General features: G+C 37.3%; 1 protein-coding gene across 1 annotated transcript in view; it reads left to right on the plus strand.

Annotated features, from left to right (window-relative positions):
• USH2A (usherin) overlaps positions 1–18,242 on the plus strand; it is a 693,391-nt gene that overhangs the window by 432,962 nt on the left and 242,187 nt on the right. The window contains exons 38-39 of the mRNA XM_077886665.1: positions 10,393–10,543; positions 11,148–11,290. Of these exons, the coding sequence (XP_077742791.1) occupies positions 10,393–10,543; positions 11,148–11,290 (294 nt within the window). The remainder of the gene's footprint in view (positions 1–10,392; positions 10,544–11,147; positions 11,291–18,242) is intronic.

Consider the following 18,242-nt stretch of genomic DNA (forward strand, 5'->3'; position numbering starts at 1 on the left):
CTGAGACACAGAGAGGTTAAGGGACTTGTTCAACAACAAAAAGCAGGATCAGGATTTGAATCCAAGTGATGGATCTTAACCAATGCACAGACATCTGTTCTATGAGTTAGCTATCATAAACTCCAAATAAAAATATTTCAAGAGGGATCCCTGGGTGGTGCAGCGGTTTGGCGCCTGCCTTTGGCCCAGGGCGCGATCCTGGAGACCCGGGATTGAATCCCACGTCGGGCTCCCGGTGCATGGAGCCTGCTTCTCCCTCTGCCTGCGTCTCTGCCTCTCTCTCTTTCTCTCTCTGTGTGACTATCATAAATAAATAAAAATTAAAAAAAAATAAGAGGAAAATCTTTAAAAAAAATATTTCAAGAAATTGGCAATAATCTATTTAAGTTAAACCTTTTCTAAGAGCTAACTAGACTTAAATAAGAGAGTAGCAAATGTCTACAATATTGAGATCAGGACTATCGGATGTAATAATAAAAAGCTTATTGAAGATTTGAAATCTTTAGTTGAGGAAAATACATGAACAAGCATTTTAGAAACTAAGAAATGCTAAATGGCCAACAAGCCTGTTTTTAATACTTTTATCACAGTTTTTTGCTTTAATTGATCTTTATATATCTAGCCCCCAATACTCCCCTGAACTCCAGGCCCTTATAGCCAACTGCCTTCTAAAAATATAATGGATCCTGTTGGTGGAATGCATATTGGTACAGCTTTCCATACTGGAAAACAGTATGGAGGCTTCTTAAAAAATTAAAAATAGAAATACCATATGATCCAGTAATTCCACTATCGGGTATTTACCTGATGAAAATGAAAATGCTAATTTGAAAAATTATATTCACACTATTTTTACTGCAGCAAAGATTTAGAAGAACCCAAGTGTCCATCCATAGATGAGTGAATAAAGAAGATGGATGGAATATTAGCCATGAAAAAGAGTGAGATTTTGCCATTTGTGACAACATGAATGGACCTAAGGGGTATAATGCTAAATGAGATAAGTCAGACAGAGAAAGACAAATGCCATATGATTTCACTCATAAGTGGACATTAAGAAACAAAACAAATGAATAAACAAAGAAAAAAGAAGCAACAGACTTTTAAGTACAGAGAACAAACTGGTGGTGGTTGCCAGGGGAAAGGTGAGTAGAAGCATAGGTGCAATAGATAAAGGGGCTTAAAAGGTACAGACTTTCAGTTATAAAATAAGTCAGAGAGATGAAAAGTACAGCATAAGGAATGTAACTGATAACATTGTAATAGTGTTATTTGCTGACAGATGATGCCAATACTTATGGTGAGCTGAATAATGTATAGAATTGCGTTGTATGCCCTAAACTAATATAACAGTCTATTATTTATATATACAATATAATCGATACATATAGGCATTTCAGAACCAGCCAAATTCTTGGTCCATAAAATATCAGCCTTGTTAAGTGAATATTCCATATCTGTAAAAATATCACCCACAATTATTTTGTAAAGTCGTATTACCAAAAAATGCATACAGTCAATGGCATAGAATTTTCACCACATATTGTAAAACGAACAAAGTTTGCTAAATAATTTATTTAATGTATTTAGCTTAATCATTTCAAATTTCAAAAAATTATGCATAAATATACTTGTAGAGAAGAAAGACAGGAGAGAGAGTCTATAATAGTATATGAATGCTGTCTCTGGGTAATATAATTAGGGATGATTGTTTCTTGGTAATTTTCAAGTTTTCTATCATGCACATGTATTACTTTTGTAGTTAGAAAATACATGCTTTAAAATGGGGCTTGTTTAGCTCTGCAGAAACCAAATTTTAGCATTTGTTTAATATTTCTTTGATAAGAAATACTAAATTTGCAAAATCTCATAAGTGCTCTAACAGTTACGTAAAAAAATTAAAAATAAGTTTTCTGTTTTCAAGTATTTTTATTGCTATTACTTTGGTGTTATAGGGAAAAGCCATGGCTAGGCTTAAATTTAAGATTCAAGTTGATGTTGAGATATGAGTTACAGTCTTGGAACCAACAGATGTGTGAGGCCATGGGTTGCCATTTATTATCATATACTCCAGACATGTTGCTTGACCTTTTTAACCTCAGTTTGCACGTCTGTGGGATGGGGCTTTGAGAGAAATAAGTGATAAAACAAATGTATATTAAAGTAGTATTTCTGATCTAATTTGATATTACTATATTAGTACTCTCCAAACAATCTTTTATGTTAAAAATTATTCATTTTCAGGAAATTGAGTCTTTCTTTGTAAATGGAAAATATAGTCTGGATCCTAATTATTATGGAGTCATAGGGGAAAGAAACTTTTCTGCAGATCTTGTCTTCTACCAACAACTCCATCTATCCATCCATCCATCCATCCATTCATCCATCCATCCATGTTTATAGGACAACTTCTGCAAATGAAGCACTGTGCTGGGCACTACCGTATCCTCTTACATAACTTTGTTTCCTTCATAACATTCCTCTCCGATTCTGCGTATTTCTTGAAAAATTATTGATCTGGCATTTTTATTGATCCATATGATCATTTTGAATCAACTGTATAGCCAATCTGAATAACACTGATGAACTCCAATATGTAGCAGGCCAAAAGTAAGATTCTTCATGAATTTTTAGCAACTTCCCTTGAGGAAAAGAAAATCGGAGTTTCCTTTTGATCTACTCTGGTCAGAATCCACAAGGAGTGTTTAGCTTAAGTATAAGGCTTCATATTTTTGAAGATATGTTATCAAACTGAACACATCCAAGTCAGGTACCAAGGCTAGATAATGGTTGGGGAATACTGGCATCTAGTTGGAGGAAGCAGAGATGTTTAACCCAAAATGGAGAAATTTAGTCAAGGAAAAGACCACCATTTAAATATGCCTGCATTTCTACCCCATGATGGTAGTAGAGGCTTGTTCTTGGAAATTAGTACAACCAAGACAAGGACCTATAGAGTACAGTGTTAGCATGACCAACCATATGCACCCACTGTCCCTGATAGCCCCAATTTATACCAGCTGCTGCTCAATTAACCCTGTGAACTATATAGAGTACCCTATTTCACTCTTGGAGGCCCCCAGGTGGGCAAAAGATTATATTCACCCTAAGTCTTGTAGATGTGATACAGTGTTTCATTCTATATCAGAAGGAATTTACCAACAACAAGAACTGACCAATAGTGTAATGAGGCAACATACAAAGCAACTATTTTCCTTTCACTGGTGATGAAGACACAAAGGCCTAAGTGTTACCTGCCTAGGATGTTTTAGGCAAGAATCCCTTAACTGGTGGTGGCCATATAAGCTACCTGCACTCCAAAGTTGATATACTCTTGTTTTATTTTTAATATTCTATGGTCAAAGATAAATTCTATGGCATACATATTGATAACACTTATAATTCTTTAAATATAGTTTTCTTACATGGAGACCTCACCATTTGGTATTTCATTGAATTTCTGTGGGCTTGACTAATTTCTGAGAATTAGCAAATTCACAAAAGCAGTTCCTTGTAGATCATAAGGAAATAGAGGTCCTGCTGTGATAAATAAGACCAGGAAAGAACTGTTGAGGAATATGAGTTGAACAGGGGTGCCTGGGTGGCTCAGTCAGTTACGCATCTGCCTTAGGCTCAGGTCATGATCTCGGGGCCCTACGATCACCCCCAAGTTGGGCTCCCTGCTCAGCGGGGAGGTTGTTTCTCCCTCTCTGCCTGCCTCTCCATCCTGCTTGTGCATTCTCTCTTGCATAAATAAATAAATAAATAAATAAATAAATAAATAAATAAATAATTTATTTATTATTCTCTCTCAAATAAATAAAATCTTAAAAAAAAAAAGAATGTGAATTGGACAGAACATAAATCCAGTCTTTACTAAAACTAATCTATTTACTATTGTAAATGATTTGTTTTTATGCTTATTTGACAAACTTAATTTTTTAAAGATTTATTTATTTGAGAGAGAGAGAGAGAGAGAAAAAAAAAAGTGTGTGTGTGAGCGTGAGGAGGGGTAGAGGAAGAGGAAAAAACTCTCAAGCACACTCCGTGCTGAGCAAGGACCCCCACATGGAGCTCAGGCCCAGGACCCTGAGGTGATGACCTGAGCCAAAATCAAGAGTCGGTTGCTTAACCGACTGAGCCACCCAGGCACCCCAATAAATATAATATTTATTTTCTAGTATCAACCCCCTACTATAACATCCTGTTCTGCAGTATAGAATTCAGAGCACTGTCTTTAAATTTAAAGTCCCAAAAAAAAAAAAAATTTAAAGTCCCAGTTCAAGTCCTCACTCTGCCAGTAACCACTTTTGTGATTTGAGAGAAAAGATTTAACCTCTCTGAGCTTCTGATTCTTTATCTATACTGCAGAGAGATAACACTGCAATTTATAGTGTAATTCTTAGGATTAGAAATAATTATGTTAAAAAACACCCTAGCACAAAGTGTGTGTTCAAAAACTTAGATATTATGAGAGACTGTTTTGCAAACATTAAATCTATTTTAACCTACTTGCCACTATTTAATGCTGCTCTATTTGTACATCCTTGTGCTCAAGGTTGACTGTCCATTTGTTAGCACATCTGCATATTCCTCATAATTAATATCTTTTTTAATGACATATGGTTTAGTGACTGGAAATTGAGTCTTGCCTTCTGTTTTCAATTTGTTTATGACTCAACGACTCAATGTATGTGTCTGAACTTTAATTTTCCATTCTGGAAACTAGAATTTAAAATCCTTGCTCATATGTAGCTATTTCAGAAAATGAGAGGAAATGTGTAATCCAAGGATTTTGAGTATGTGCCAGGCTGTTCAGCGGTGCAGCCAGGATGCATATAGATAAAGGGCCATGGTTTCTCTTGCGTTATGTTAACAGGGAAATCTAAATGAGGATGCCAGCCATCTACCATCTGAAGGGGGGTGAGTAGGGGTGGGTAGTTTGGGCTAGGCTGGAGTCGGATTCCAAGTGAAGCCAGGAAGAAGCAGCACATAGGCTTGGAATGAGTGTGAGCATAGTTGACGGAATCCTAGGCCCTGGAATCAGGCTGAGGACATGACCACCCCACAGGAACTGTCTCACACGGCCCCCATGGCAGTGCCCCTTCAAGGCCTGTGCCTCTGAAAGACAAGGTCCAGTGCACATTTGGATGTGAGTTTTTGGCTTCTGAACCCCCTGAAACACTTCTACCTCTTTTATGCTGGGTACACATTCTGTGGTGTTACAGTTATTCAAGTCATGTCTTATCTCTCTGCTAAATATAAGGTAGATGGTCTAAACCCCTCTTTCCCTCTGCTCTGCCCCTTTCCTTTCCCCCAGTAAAGAATCTTGAGCAGAATGACGTTTGATCTATTTTGTGACAGATTTGAATTTAATACAATATATCATAGACTTCTTCAATATCTTAATGTAATATTTGATTCCAGTATTTTATTTTATTTATTTTTTATAAATATTTATTAGAGAGAGTGTCCACATGCAAACAAGGGGAGGGATAGAAGGAGAGGATGAGAGAGACAATCTCCAGCAGACTCCCCACGGAGCATGGAGCTGGACTAGATCTCATAACCCTGAGATCATGACTTGAGCTGAAGTCAAGAGTCAGTCACTTAACCAACTGAACCACCCACACATCCCTATTCCAGTATTTTAAATACACACACGTACACACAAAAACACACTGCAGTAGTAACAAGTTGGTGGCCTATCCTGAGAAATGGGTGCCTATGAGAAGTGCACTGAATTCATTTTCTCCCCCAAAATTTCCTCTTTTGGCTACTACAGCCTTGGTAGTCACCAGTCACATGGAAAAATGAAAAAAAATAAAATAAAAAAAAAGCCTCTGTTTTTGCTTTTTAGAGCCCCCCTCTGGAATCTATCAGTTTGTAAGGGGCCAAAGTTTAGGGCATTGTTTGTTTGTTTGTTTGTTTGTTTTGAGAGAAGAATCCATAAGTGCACATCATTTAAAAGTTTAATAAAATCATACATTTAAAAGATCATAGCATCTAGACTAGTCCGATCTGTGGTTTAATTTATGGCTTAATGTGTTGTATTCAGTTTGCCTTCCAAAAAAGGTTAAATTTGAAATTTTATTAAAAACTCTCTTCCTTTGGATTTATAGATTGGGGTAGCTGTTTTATCCACTTGCCGTGTAGAATTAGTATTTACTGGACAAGATGTGTTGATTCAGGAGGTTGTCTGTGGAGTGCTTGCCCCGTGAGGGTCATATTAAACTCGAGAGAAGCTTTTTGAGCAACATAGCATCTTGGAGACAATATATCAAGCTGATAGATACACGGCTCTTCTGTTAAGAAACCAGGGGTGAAATTATGGCTGGCTCCCAGTTATTGCTTTGGTGCTAAGGAGCCTCTAAGGAATAGGTCTAGGATAAAAGGGGTTAACCAGAGGGGAAAGAAAGGTTTCCAGAATTCAGTGTTACTAGAAGCATGCAAAATGAATAGTTACGTGTAAATAATTTCAGATGATCACTCTGTCTGGAAATATTTTGCAATTTTATATAATCAGAGTGTGACCAATTTAATGGGACACATTTTTTTTTTTTTTTGTATTTCTCAGAAGAGAATCCAAGATGTACTATATTATTATTATGGAGCCCACTTTGGGGCACTCCTCCCTTCTTTCTTAATAGCATGGTCATGCAGTTTTAAACACATGAATGGATTTTTGTGTATATATTTAAAATTCCAGTTTTTTCATGTTGGTGGCTTATCAGTACTGATTTTTCTTCCGAATCTGGATTGTCGATGACATTATATTCCTCGACACAGAAGAGTTAGTTTAAGAAAATAGTCAAATGAGGGGACTGACTTTTTATGTTGTACATCATACACAATTTTGTACTTTACTTTTTGTCCGTGCCCTTTCGATATCTGCTCACATATTATGAATCAGTTAAACAACATATAGCAGGTAAGAAATACTCATTGTCAAAACTATATGTGCTCACAGACAAATGATCAATTAGCAAGTCCGTAGCAGTGGATTATGGGATAAGTGGCCCTGGACAGCCGTCCTACTGCATCCTGGGCGTGTCACACACCTAATGAGTGAGGGGACAATTTCATACCATTTCATCTCTCCCAGAGCATCTGGTTCATCCCCACACTTCAGCACTGACCTGATATACCTTTGCTTTTATTTTGCTCACTGAGACAATGGAGATCATCAGAAGAGATCCTTGCTGTTTTTCCGTCATGAAATCTACCTCTCTCTGTGTGTCCAGTCTCTGAATGCCCTTCTGCACACTGGGTTGACCATCCCTACTCTGTGCAACAGCCATGGTGCCCCAACTTGCCAGTCTCTCTCCCACACAAGGAATTGGAATCCTAGGCAGTTAATCTTCCTTCTGCTCCATTATCATTTCCCCAAATGTCTTCCAGATCTTTCCAATAGGTCTGCATACATTATAACATCTCCCAGTTCCTAGCACACCTTCTTTTAATACCAGAAGCTTCTCTAAATGCTGCCCCATTTTCTACTCCCCACTAGAACAAAATCCTTCAAAAGAGTTGCCTGTGCTCATGCTCCCCTCATTCTCTTCCCGATCATTCTAGCCCCAATGTTGTGCCCGCTGCTACACTGCGTCTCTTCTTGGCAACACCACCAAACACCCCTACTTGGCCAAATGCAAACTATAATTCTTGGTCTCTTTCCTTAGACTCTCAGCACATTTGACAAGAGTTGATCAGTCCTTCCTTTTTGATGTGCTTTCTTGGCTTGGCTTCCAGGCTGTACATTTTCTAGGTTTTTGTCCTCATTCACTGACCCTCCTTTATGCCTCCTTTGCTGTAGAAGATCCCTCCTGATCTGGACCTCATGGCTCAGTTCCCAGACATCTTCTGTGCTTACTCCATCTACACTCACCCCCTGGGTTATTTCATCAAATCTCAGCTATTAAGTACCACACATACCGTCATCCACAGCTCTTATCTAGACTCATACCTGCAGCTTCTTCCTTGATGTTCCTCCTGGAGATGTGTGTCCTCTTCATTGTAACATGGACAAAGAATTCCCGACATCCCCCCACCACCACCACCCCATAACTGATCTCTCCCCTCAGCGTTCCCCAGCTCAGCAATGGCACCACCATTCACCTGGGCGTTTAGGTTAAACACACTGACATCATCTTTAACTCCTTTATTTTCTCTTAGCAAAATACTTTCCACTCACTTGAGCAGCAGAATATACCACCACCTCTTCTGCTATTGCTCAAATCCGTGCTCTTGTCATCTTTTACCTGGATTTCTACCATAGTTGATTTCCCTAGGTCTACGCTTGCCCCTATTCCTCCATTAGCATAGAGCAGCCTTTATAGGTTCCACATGACACCATGTCCTTTATTAAAACCCAGAAATAGCCTCCAAATCTGTTTCAAAGAGAATCCAGAGCCCTTAGTATATTTTCAAGGCCTAGAACTAGAATGGATCTCAAGAGATCTAGACCCTGTCTGTCCCTCCAACCTCTTTTCTTTCCTCCTCTTTGACCCATGTCAGCCACACTGGCCTCTCCACTGCTCTCGAACACAACAGGTGCTTCCTCTTCCGTTGCCCTTGCACCTACTGCCTCCCTGGCTGGATTGCTCTTCCTCCAGACATTCCCATGACCACTGAGGTCTCTGCTCAAATGTCATCTATGACATATTCTTCCTAAAGCTTTCCTGTCCAGTTTCAATTGTTACATAATAATAAAATTGCATGCTTCTTTTCACTTGCTCTTCTCTTACCCTGGTTTATTTTCCTCCTAAGCTTATCTGTCTAGTATGATCTTAGGTACCTGTTTGCTTAACACTTGCTCTCACTGTTTACATGTAAGTTCCACAGGGTCAGGGGCCATGTCTGTTTTACTCGGTGCTGTTAGCCCTCCACACAAAGAATACTACTTTGTGCAGAGTAGAAGCTCAATAAATGTTTATTGAATAAATTAGTGGATTATTGATGAACTCAAAACCCTTACGACAGATTGATGAAACCTGTAATGTAATTCGCCCATTCTCATCACTGACCATTCATTAGCTTCATAGTTCACAGGCAGGTTCTCCTGTGGGGCAAGGAATGTAAAACTCGCACACTACATAAAGCTATGTATAAAAAGAAGTTGAAAAAGAACCCTGATAGTTGTTTTCATAATTTTGGTCCCTTCTCCTTCTTCACCAATGACCTCTAGGAATCTTTGGCCATTAGAAACTTCTATTACAATAATTACATTGTTCCTAAAAACTTACATTATAGTAGCACTAAATTATGCTATGGGAAGTTCAGATCAGTCCAACACAATAATAATAATAATAATAATAATAATAATAATAATAGCAGCAATAACAACTAATAATTACCAAGACCCAAAATAAGGTGCTTTATTTACATTGACTGATCTTCACAACAATTCTCAAAAGAAAGCTATCCCCATTCTAAAGATAGGAAACATAGGCTCAAAGCCATTAGGTGATTATCCTAAATTCACAGAGCTTTGCTTAATTTTCTTTTGAGTTTCAGGCTAGCTTTGGAACAAATTTTGATAGGATAGGCTCATTCGAGTTATACCTGTTGGAAAAATTAATTTAATAACCAGAGTCATCTTGTCATATTTTTAATTAGAATATTCTGGTTTTAGTTTTGTTCATTCCTGTTGGACCTTGTAGAACTATTCAAATAGAGTTCCTTGATGGATTATATCAGGCAGATAATCTGAATTCAGGAAAAATTGGCCAGAGATTTAACTAGACTAGAAAAAGCAACATGTATGTTTCAACTTGCAACATATTTGAATAAGGTCAACTGATGGTATAAATCATTTGAGAAAAGAATTTTAGTTTTTATATTTTCATAGATGAGAATTAAGTCTGGAATGTGCTATTTTCACCCAATCATGTATAGTTATTATAGTAGAAAAATAGAATTGTAATAAATGGTCCTCAAAAAAAAAAAAAAAGCCAGTTGTATTCAAGAGTAGTGTGATTAAGTGTGGCAATGGGTGATATAGATGGGAGAAATAAAAGACCTGGACTCCTTCACTGTTTGCTTGATTGCTGAGCAAGAGTTAAATTAAAAAGGTACTTTGGTATCTGGTTCACTAAGTTCCCTACATATTTTCAATTAGATAAACAGAAGTACAGGTGGGAATGTCGTACATATTCATTTGTCTTGCTGTTTGGGGGCTGGCTTTTAAGATTGAAATACTAATGTAATTGTGTTGAAATGAACAATAAGGAAGTACAGTAGTTCAGGAATGAAAATGTTAAATTAAATGGACCATGTTTAACATTGTTGTTGGTCCTGAGGAACAGTTTTTCCAGTATATGGAGCATTTCGATTCCATCCAGCATATGTTCTCCACAGTTTTCTCTGCTCTAATTCATCTGTGTTTTTCGACAGCTCCAGATGGCGTGCTGCCTCCGAGGCTTTCATCTGCCACTCCAACCAGTCTTCAGGTTGTCTGGTCTACACCAGCTCGTAACAACGCTCCCGGCTCTCCCAGATACCAGCTCCAGATGAGGCCTGGCCACTCCACCCATGGATTTCTAGAGTGAGCATCCTACTTTGTCCATCCTCCTAACTGTCCCCTGGATTACACAATGTGGACATAATTTACTTTGTCTTAATTTTTGAATAGGTCAGTTCTTACTTGCAACAAATAAAGGCTGCCTTTTAGAAGTTCAAACAAACAAACAAGCAACACCCTAGGAGATAATTATTTGCTTTGCAAAAATATGTTTTTCATTTATATAGCATTATATAAGATTTCTTCCCCCTTAACTTTTCATGAGCATATGTGCTGCATAAAGCAAGCTTATACCTAAACTAAAAAAAAGAATGCTGTCTGAACTGTAGAAACAAAATTATAATACCTGGTCTATAAATTCTATGTGGTAATCAGTCTCAAGAGTAGACTCGAATTTTCTCAATACTACTAGGATTTACATCTCATATAAATGCAGTAGGGCAAACCGTCAGCCAAATGGCTCTTTATTTTAAGAGAGATCTCCTGTAACAACAGAAAATATCTGTTGTACTTATCTGTATGTTGACATTCCCTGAAAATTCTTTGCAACAAGATTTTACTTGTGTATTTTTTTTTAAATTTCTTTGAGTATCTAAAGCTTCCTAGTTAACATTTCTTTCCTATGTAGGTTATTTTCCAGTCCTTCTGCATCGTTAAGCTATGAAGTGAGAGATCTCCAACCGTACACAGAATATGAGTTTCGGTTGGTTGCCTCCAATGGATTTGGCAGTGCACCTAGTTCTTGGATTCTATTCGTGACCACAGAGGACAGTAAGTGGTCTGAATGATATACCGCCAAATGTTGTCTACATTAGGGACTATTAAATGTCTTCAGTTTTTCCAAAACAGAGACATAAGCCTCCCCTATTTTCTTGATAGTTAGTGATAATAATCTTTTCTAGGGCAAGGGTAGTCAGACTGCAGAAAAAGACGAAAAATGTAGGCTTGAGGGATTTGGAGGGTGAGGACCTCATAAGAAAAATCACTCCAGGAAGAAGTAATTCACAATAAATTATGACATGGCCCCATTCTATCCTTTGGAGTACATCTAGGTGTCCTGTAAGATGAAAGTTATCATCTCCCACTCAGTGTACTCTGCTTTGGAGGAGTTCTGCAGGCAGAGGGACATGAAATTGGGGTCTTACTTCATGAGGATGCTTACCATGTCCTTATATGTTTTCCTGGAAACAGAGTCCATTATACTATTAGTCACACCTGAAAGACAGACTTCAGAATACAGAAGCATACATAATCTGATAACAGTGATTCTGCACTATCACAAAGAGGAGATTGGGATTGCCTTATTCAATCAAGAGACTTTTCTAGTTTTTCGTGAAAGAGTCACATGTATGTTCTATATATAACTAGGTTATATATAGAAAATGAATACATGGCTATACTACTTAGTTTTATATAAATTACCTCTATAAAAGCATATATATGGAAGTATAATTTTTTTTTTAAGGAAAGTTTCAAATTAAATCAAGCTCTACGGAGTGAATGAGGACACTGCATCTTTGAACAATGAGGTTTTTAGGGTTAATCTTGTCAAGTCTTTTAATCAGAGGCTCCTTTGAAGATGTGGCTCTGTTGGCCAATTGCCATTCTGGCTCTATATCCAATGAGCACCTGAGTGACTTTCAAAAGGCTAGATATTAATCAAAAGACATGGTATTTGAAACAATATCAATTGTATATTAAATAGATTCTTTTATTTCTGTAATACCCTTAATTATATTATTTTAGGGGGAAAAAGACATCAAATGAGATAGAATCAGAACTATTTACCTTCCCTAAAGCTTACTTTATTTTTTAGAAAGGCCATTATGAACAATAATATATAATACTTCATCCATTTCTCTCAATTTGTAATTACTCCCTGGGAGCAAGTTAGGTACTTTGCAAGGGCACATCCAGTCCTTTTGGTCTCTTGGGTACCATTTAGTAAATTATCAGCACAGAGCAATAAACGACACCCAGGACCCAGAAAGCATTAACACACTACTCAATGCACCTACACCCCTTTTAAGGGGAACATCACACATGCTCTGGGGAATCTGACAGCATAGTCACCAACTGTATACAGATTTATGAACCATAGAGCTCACACTCAAAATAGATTTTTTTAAAGAAATTTAAAAAAAACTAAAAATAAACTTTCAGTTGTCCTTCTTAGGTATAGAATGTTTGATGGCGCTCAATAAAGGGTAACTAAAAATAATTAATCAGTCCACTATAGAGGTGATGGCTCCTTAGAATGCCGCATTGGAAGAGGAGGGAAATGGACTCCTTTTTTAGAACCTATAATTTCTATTCCCACAGAGGAAGGGCAACACTTGGATTTCCTCAGTGGTGATTCTCTTGTCTAGAGGCCATGATCTTCTATCTACAGGCAGGAAGATATCACATAAATAAAGTATAAAACATTGCAAAGTACCAGTCAGCATAGCATGTTTTGTTGAGCAAACTTCTGCCTTATCTTACCATAAAACAAGTCTTACAGAGTCTATGTGGTCAGAATTTTCATGCACATAGACATTGCCTTCTTTGTGAGTTTTAGGGCCTGGGTTTGAAATGAATAGTATTAACCCATTATCTCCTTTAAGAATTGGTAACACATGACTGTATAGCAAGTATTAACCCAAGAAACCCAGCCATCATTTTTATTAAAATCCTTTCCTTCTTCTTCTGCTTCATGTGCACACTGCAAAGTCATATACATTATGAAGGAGCCAAAGGCGGGCCATTTACCCCCTAAGTTAAGTGACCAGTGCCTGCTTAACCCGACACATAATGGCAGTGCACTCTGTATTTTGGGTGTCAGTGGAGATGGATGCCATCTCTGAAAGGATGTGCAATTGAGTTGACAAAGAGTGAGAGATTGGCATTGGGCACAAGCAGTTTTTCTGTCAAGGCTTCAAAGCATTGCTTATGAAACCACCCATGATGACAGCTCCATGCCAGAATCACACTTCATACTTGATCCTGACCAGCACCGCCCATTTGCCCAAGTGCAATTTCTAATGTAAAAATTCTACATATCATCTTACAGAATAAAATAGAGAAGTCACCTCATGCCCACATTTAAATTTCATACCATCAATAGGCACCTTTCTGTATCAGCCAAAGCCTCGAAACTTCCTTGTGCCATAAAAGGTCACCAAGAGCAGTATTTTTAGCGTGATGTAGCAAGACTGTGATTTTCATCAAGCCTGTGACATGGCTGAAACCAGAAAGAGATACCTAGGCAGGAAATGAACTGTACACAGAGAAACAAATGCTTGGGTGCAAAGAGAAAATCTCATGGACAGAGAAAGGATGTGAAGAATTTTAATAGATTTTTTTCAAATAATTTGTCATTTATATCAGAGTGCCACCAATATCCAGTTCCATGCATTTTTAAAAATCTAGCGTGCTGATGCCAAATAATAATAATGCACATTTCCTATGAATATTTTAAATCCTGTTAAATGTGTGTTAATAAAAGATGTTTGCTCCAGCCAACTTGGTCAGTGTAGTGTTCGACTATTTGCTACCAGATAAATACAAACAACTCATGGTTTCCGTTGTGTGTGTGTATGTGTGTGTAGGTGTTCTGGTGGTTTATTTTATTTATTTATTTATTTATTTATTTATTTATTTATTTATTTATTTATTAATTATTTTTTATTTATTTATTTATTATTTTGCGTGCTGCTGGGAGTCCAAGCACCTGGCATATCTGCAGTTTGCAAAAATACATTAGGATTGTGTTAGACGTGGATGCATATGATTGATAACATGAAGATACTTGCCAAAGCATTGAAGTTTTTGGTATTTTTTAACCTGCAATAACCGTCACTGCTGGTTATATTATTACTCCTTTTCTCTTGTGTGTTCGCAATTGTTTTCTGTGTAGAATATGCATGTAGAAATTGTAGTTGGCTGGAAGGATAAGTTTCTTGTAACTTTAGCATGTGGACATGTACTTTGACCTACTAAAATCCTGCCCTAGGTAAAATATAAGGTAACCCACTTTTCTTTAAAAATGTGATTCCCTAGACCAACAAAAGTCAGATAATCTGTTTTTCTCAAAGTTTTCTGGGTAACAAGATTGAAATATGCAATATCTATATTTCAGTCATTTTAACAGTGAACATTTATGGCACACACAGGCAATCAGCTCAACTTAATGAAAATGAGATTGTTTTTAAAAAATCGCTTCTCTCCTTCCAAAACAAAAACTCAGATTGGTTCTAGAGTAGACCATTGAGTTATCATGTAGTTTTAAATGACTTTAAAAATTTGATCATTTTACTAAATTTGAAGTTAAAGACTCCACATATATATTTTTAACCACTAATCTAAGAGGCATTATTAAATAAAAATTGTGGGATTTGAACGTTTTATTCTGTAGATTTACTTAGACAATTTTTCATGGCTCATTATTTTGCTAACAAACTGTTCACGAGTTTTACCTGGAGTATGCTAGAACTTAGGGCTATGTATCCTATCATCTAGACAGTACTTTAAGTTTATTCATTATGTTAAACCTTGTTATATTTCCCCACATATACAATTGTACTAGAGTGAAGGATGAAGCAATGAGGGATACTATTCTAATATTTGGATGCTGCTTTACTTTTTCTGTTAGCATTTTTGAGTATCTTCTCCTCAACCCCCTCATTCATCTCTGAGATTCTCATAACAGTTTACAAAGGAACAGAGCTTCTTCTGAAGTGAGACAGAGAGACATTGCAATGTTAGTCAAAATCTGTATCTAACAGAACACACGTCTTCCTTGTTTGTAGTCTGGAAAAATCTGCTCATTCATCAGACCTCAGCCCAAATGTCACCTCCTTTGTGAAGCCTTCCCTTCTCATTGCTACTGTAGAGTTTTGATTTGTATCGTCCTCCATCAGTATCTGCTTCTGAACTGTAACTTCTCAGGATCTAAGGCTCTGTCTCATTTATCTTTGTATTATTGTCTCCCCTTATCTGCCATTTTGAGTTATGGGTGTTAATCTCTTTAATCTCTTACTGTGCCTAATTTATAAACTATCATAGGTATGTATGTATCGGAAAAAACATAGTGTGTATAGAGTTCAACACGATCTGCAACTTCAGGTACCCACTAAGAGTCTTGAAATGAATCCCCTGCAGATAAGGGGGGATGGCTGTAATATCTAGTGCCTGGTGGAGGATCTGATATAGAACAGGTGCCCAAACATTATCAATTGAAGTATTGATTAAGAAGACTTTTATATAAGCAAATCCATGAAAACCCCACCAAGCAAACCTTGTCTGGGTACCTGCCCTGTACCAGAGACTTGAAGAGACATCAAAGTTACAAGGATGATGAACACCCTGTTCTTTCCTTGAAGCACCCATTTTCTGGCAAGGGGAACATAGAGTGAAACCGTATTTAGAGTATAGAGAACTAAGGCTTCTATGAGAGCAAGCCCAGAGACCGATTGTTTCCCTCAACATGGGATGTCAGAAAAGCTTTTCCTGAGGAGAAGACGAGGAGAAGGAATAGGGAATGATTTATTTGGAGTTCACTTTAATATCAGATTTCAAATTGATTTCCTCACAGTTGGTCCAGAAGAAGCAATTGCTGTTGGGCTGCCCACTGACACAGGAGACCTGGGGGGGTGGCTTGTGGGGTGTCCTACCAATGGTTTCAGCTTCAGTCTGAGATAAGACCGGTGAGGATGAGAGGCAAATGTGAGAAGGAAATCCCAAAAGCAGTTTTCATTCTCTCCCTTGGCCAGAGGCAGACTGCTGGCTGTCCCTCTGATTCAACATTGACTATCTTGACTAAGATAATGAGTGTTCTAATTAGAGAGGCGTCTGTTAGCCCAAAATCATGTCTAGTTCAAAATGAAGTGGGGAGGGGTATGTAGGAAGAAGAGTCCCAGAAGGAAAACACTTTTTCTTATTCTCAAAACCTGTAATAAAAGTAAACACTCTGAGCCTTATGACAGGGAGAATTAAAACTACATTATGAAATTAGATTAATTGATCAAGATAATTCCAGAGTAGAATTTTCTAGATCATTTAATAAATATGTTTGTGCTCTTACAAGTATTTATATTTTGAAATTAATATTGCATTGGCCAGAATCTTTTTATTAGTGTGTTTTAGAATTTGAAGTCTCATTCTGCCCCTTAAAAAAATGTTCTTGGGACATCCAGGTGGCTCTGCGGTTGGGCATCTGCCTTCGGCTCAGGTCGTGATCCCAGGGTCCTGGACCTGCTTCTCCCTCTACCTGTGTGTCTCTCTCTCTCTGTCTCCCATGAATAAATAAATCTTTAAAAAAATGTTCTCTGTTAGAGAATTATAGGAACATTTTAAAATTAGAATGAAGCATATTTACATCAGTAGATACAATTTTATTTAATGAAGAAATACAAACTACAAGTTTCAGTAGTGCTGCACAATTATTTTGCTTTCTCCATTCTAAATAGACATCCTAGTAGCTTTAAATATTAACTTCCGAAGACTAATATATTTATCCTTTCAAACAGTGATTATAGGTATCTTACTTTATCCATAACAGAAGATCCATGATGAAAGGTAAATGATGTAAACCACCAATTTAGGGAGTAAAATGTCTCCATATGCACACTGCTACATACTTTATTTTCTGTTGCATGGATCCCATCCCCCAAATTCTTGTTTTCCTAGACTTAATTAAAGCAAATATTTATTATTATTTTTACATTCTTATTTTTATATCCTAAGGTCCAAAGCTAAAAGCAACTAACAGAAACTCCTTTGAAAGGATGGATTGTTTAATGGAAAGTTCCATCCACCCGGCCTCAAACACCTCTCAGTAATTGGATCTCTTTCAGCCACGTAAGGCAGACTGTTCTTCCGAACTTGGAACCCCCAGTTCTTTCAGGACTTTTTTTTTTGTACTTTCATGAATTCTCACATCGATACTTTTAATTTTCTGTCCCAAACTTTCAAGGAAGAATCCATAGCCATTCACTGCACCATATACCCCAGTTCTAGAAGTCAAAGCATTCTTCCTCAACTATATTCTGGTCTCTTATGGGAAAAATGCAGAAAGAGTTTCCCAGTATTGGTTCTCCTGCTTGGAGACCATCAAATGGTATCCTTTCAATTTCAACAAGCATCTAGTCTTCAAAACCTGCTTTTATTAAAGGACAATGCCTGTCTACGCAGCCCATTTCCTGTCTTATTAGTGGTCAAGAAGTTCATTTTTGTGCAAAACAAGCATCCCCATTTTTAGTACTTGTTTCTGGATACAACTACGGTACCCTCTTCATCATCACGAGATTAGTATTTCTTTACCTTTATTTTATTGGTCCTATTTCATTGAAGTCTTTTATTATGAGCTGTCAAAAATCCTTTCGGGAAGGAGTTGGGTGGGGTATAAATAATAAATTGATAAAAGAACTCATGATTAAAGGGAAGATAGGATCCATCACTCTTCTGCTAACATACCAGTGGCGAATTTCAAAAGGCTACATTTACAATTAGTGTGTAATATATTGCTCTTTATAATTATACATCCATATATTTGCCAGCTTGATTTTGAAGTCGTTGGCAAGTTCAGGGGATATTCATGTGTGGAGTTAATATTACTGAAAAGAGCGTTGAAATGGAGTTTTTAATTAGAATGGCAAAATGTTGCTTTAGGGCAGTAATGAGACCATACCAGGAAAACTGAGCGATCGTGGGTCTCTAATAGCAAACAAGTGTAGGAGATCTG

Source organism: Canis aureus, chromosome 38 (genome assembly GCF_053574225.1).
Source record: "Canis aureus isolate CA01 chromosome 38, VMU_Caureus_v.1.0, whole genome shotgun sequence".
In the NCBI taxonomy this organism is placed as follows: Eukaryota; Metazoa; Chordata; class Mammalia; order Carnivora; family Canidae; genus Canis; species Canis aureus.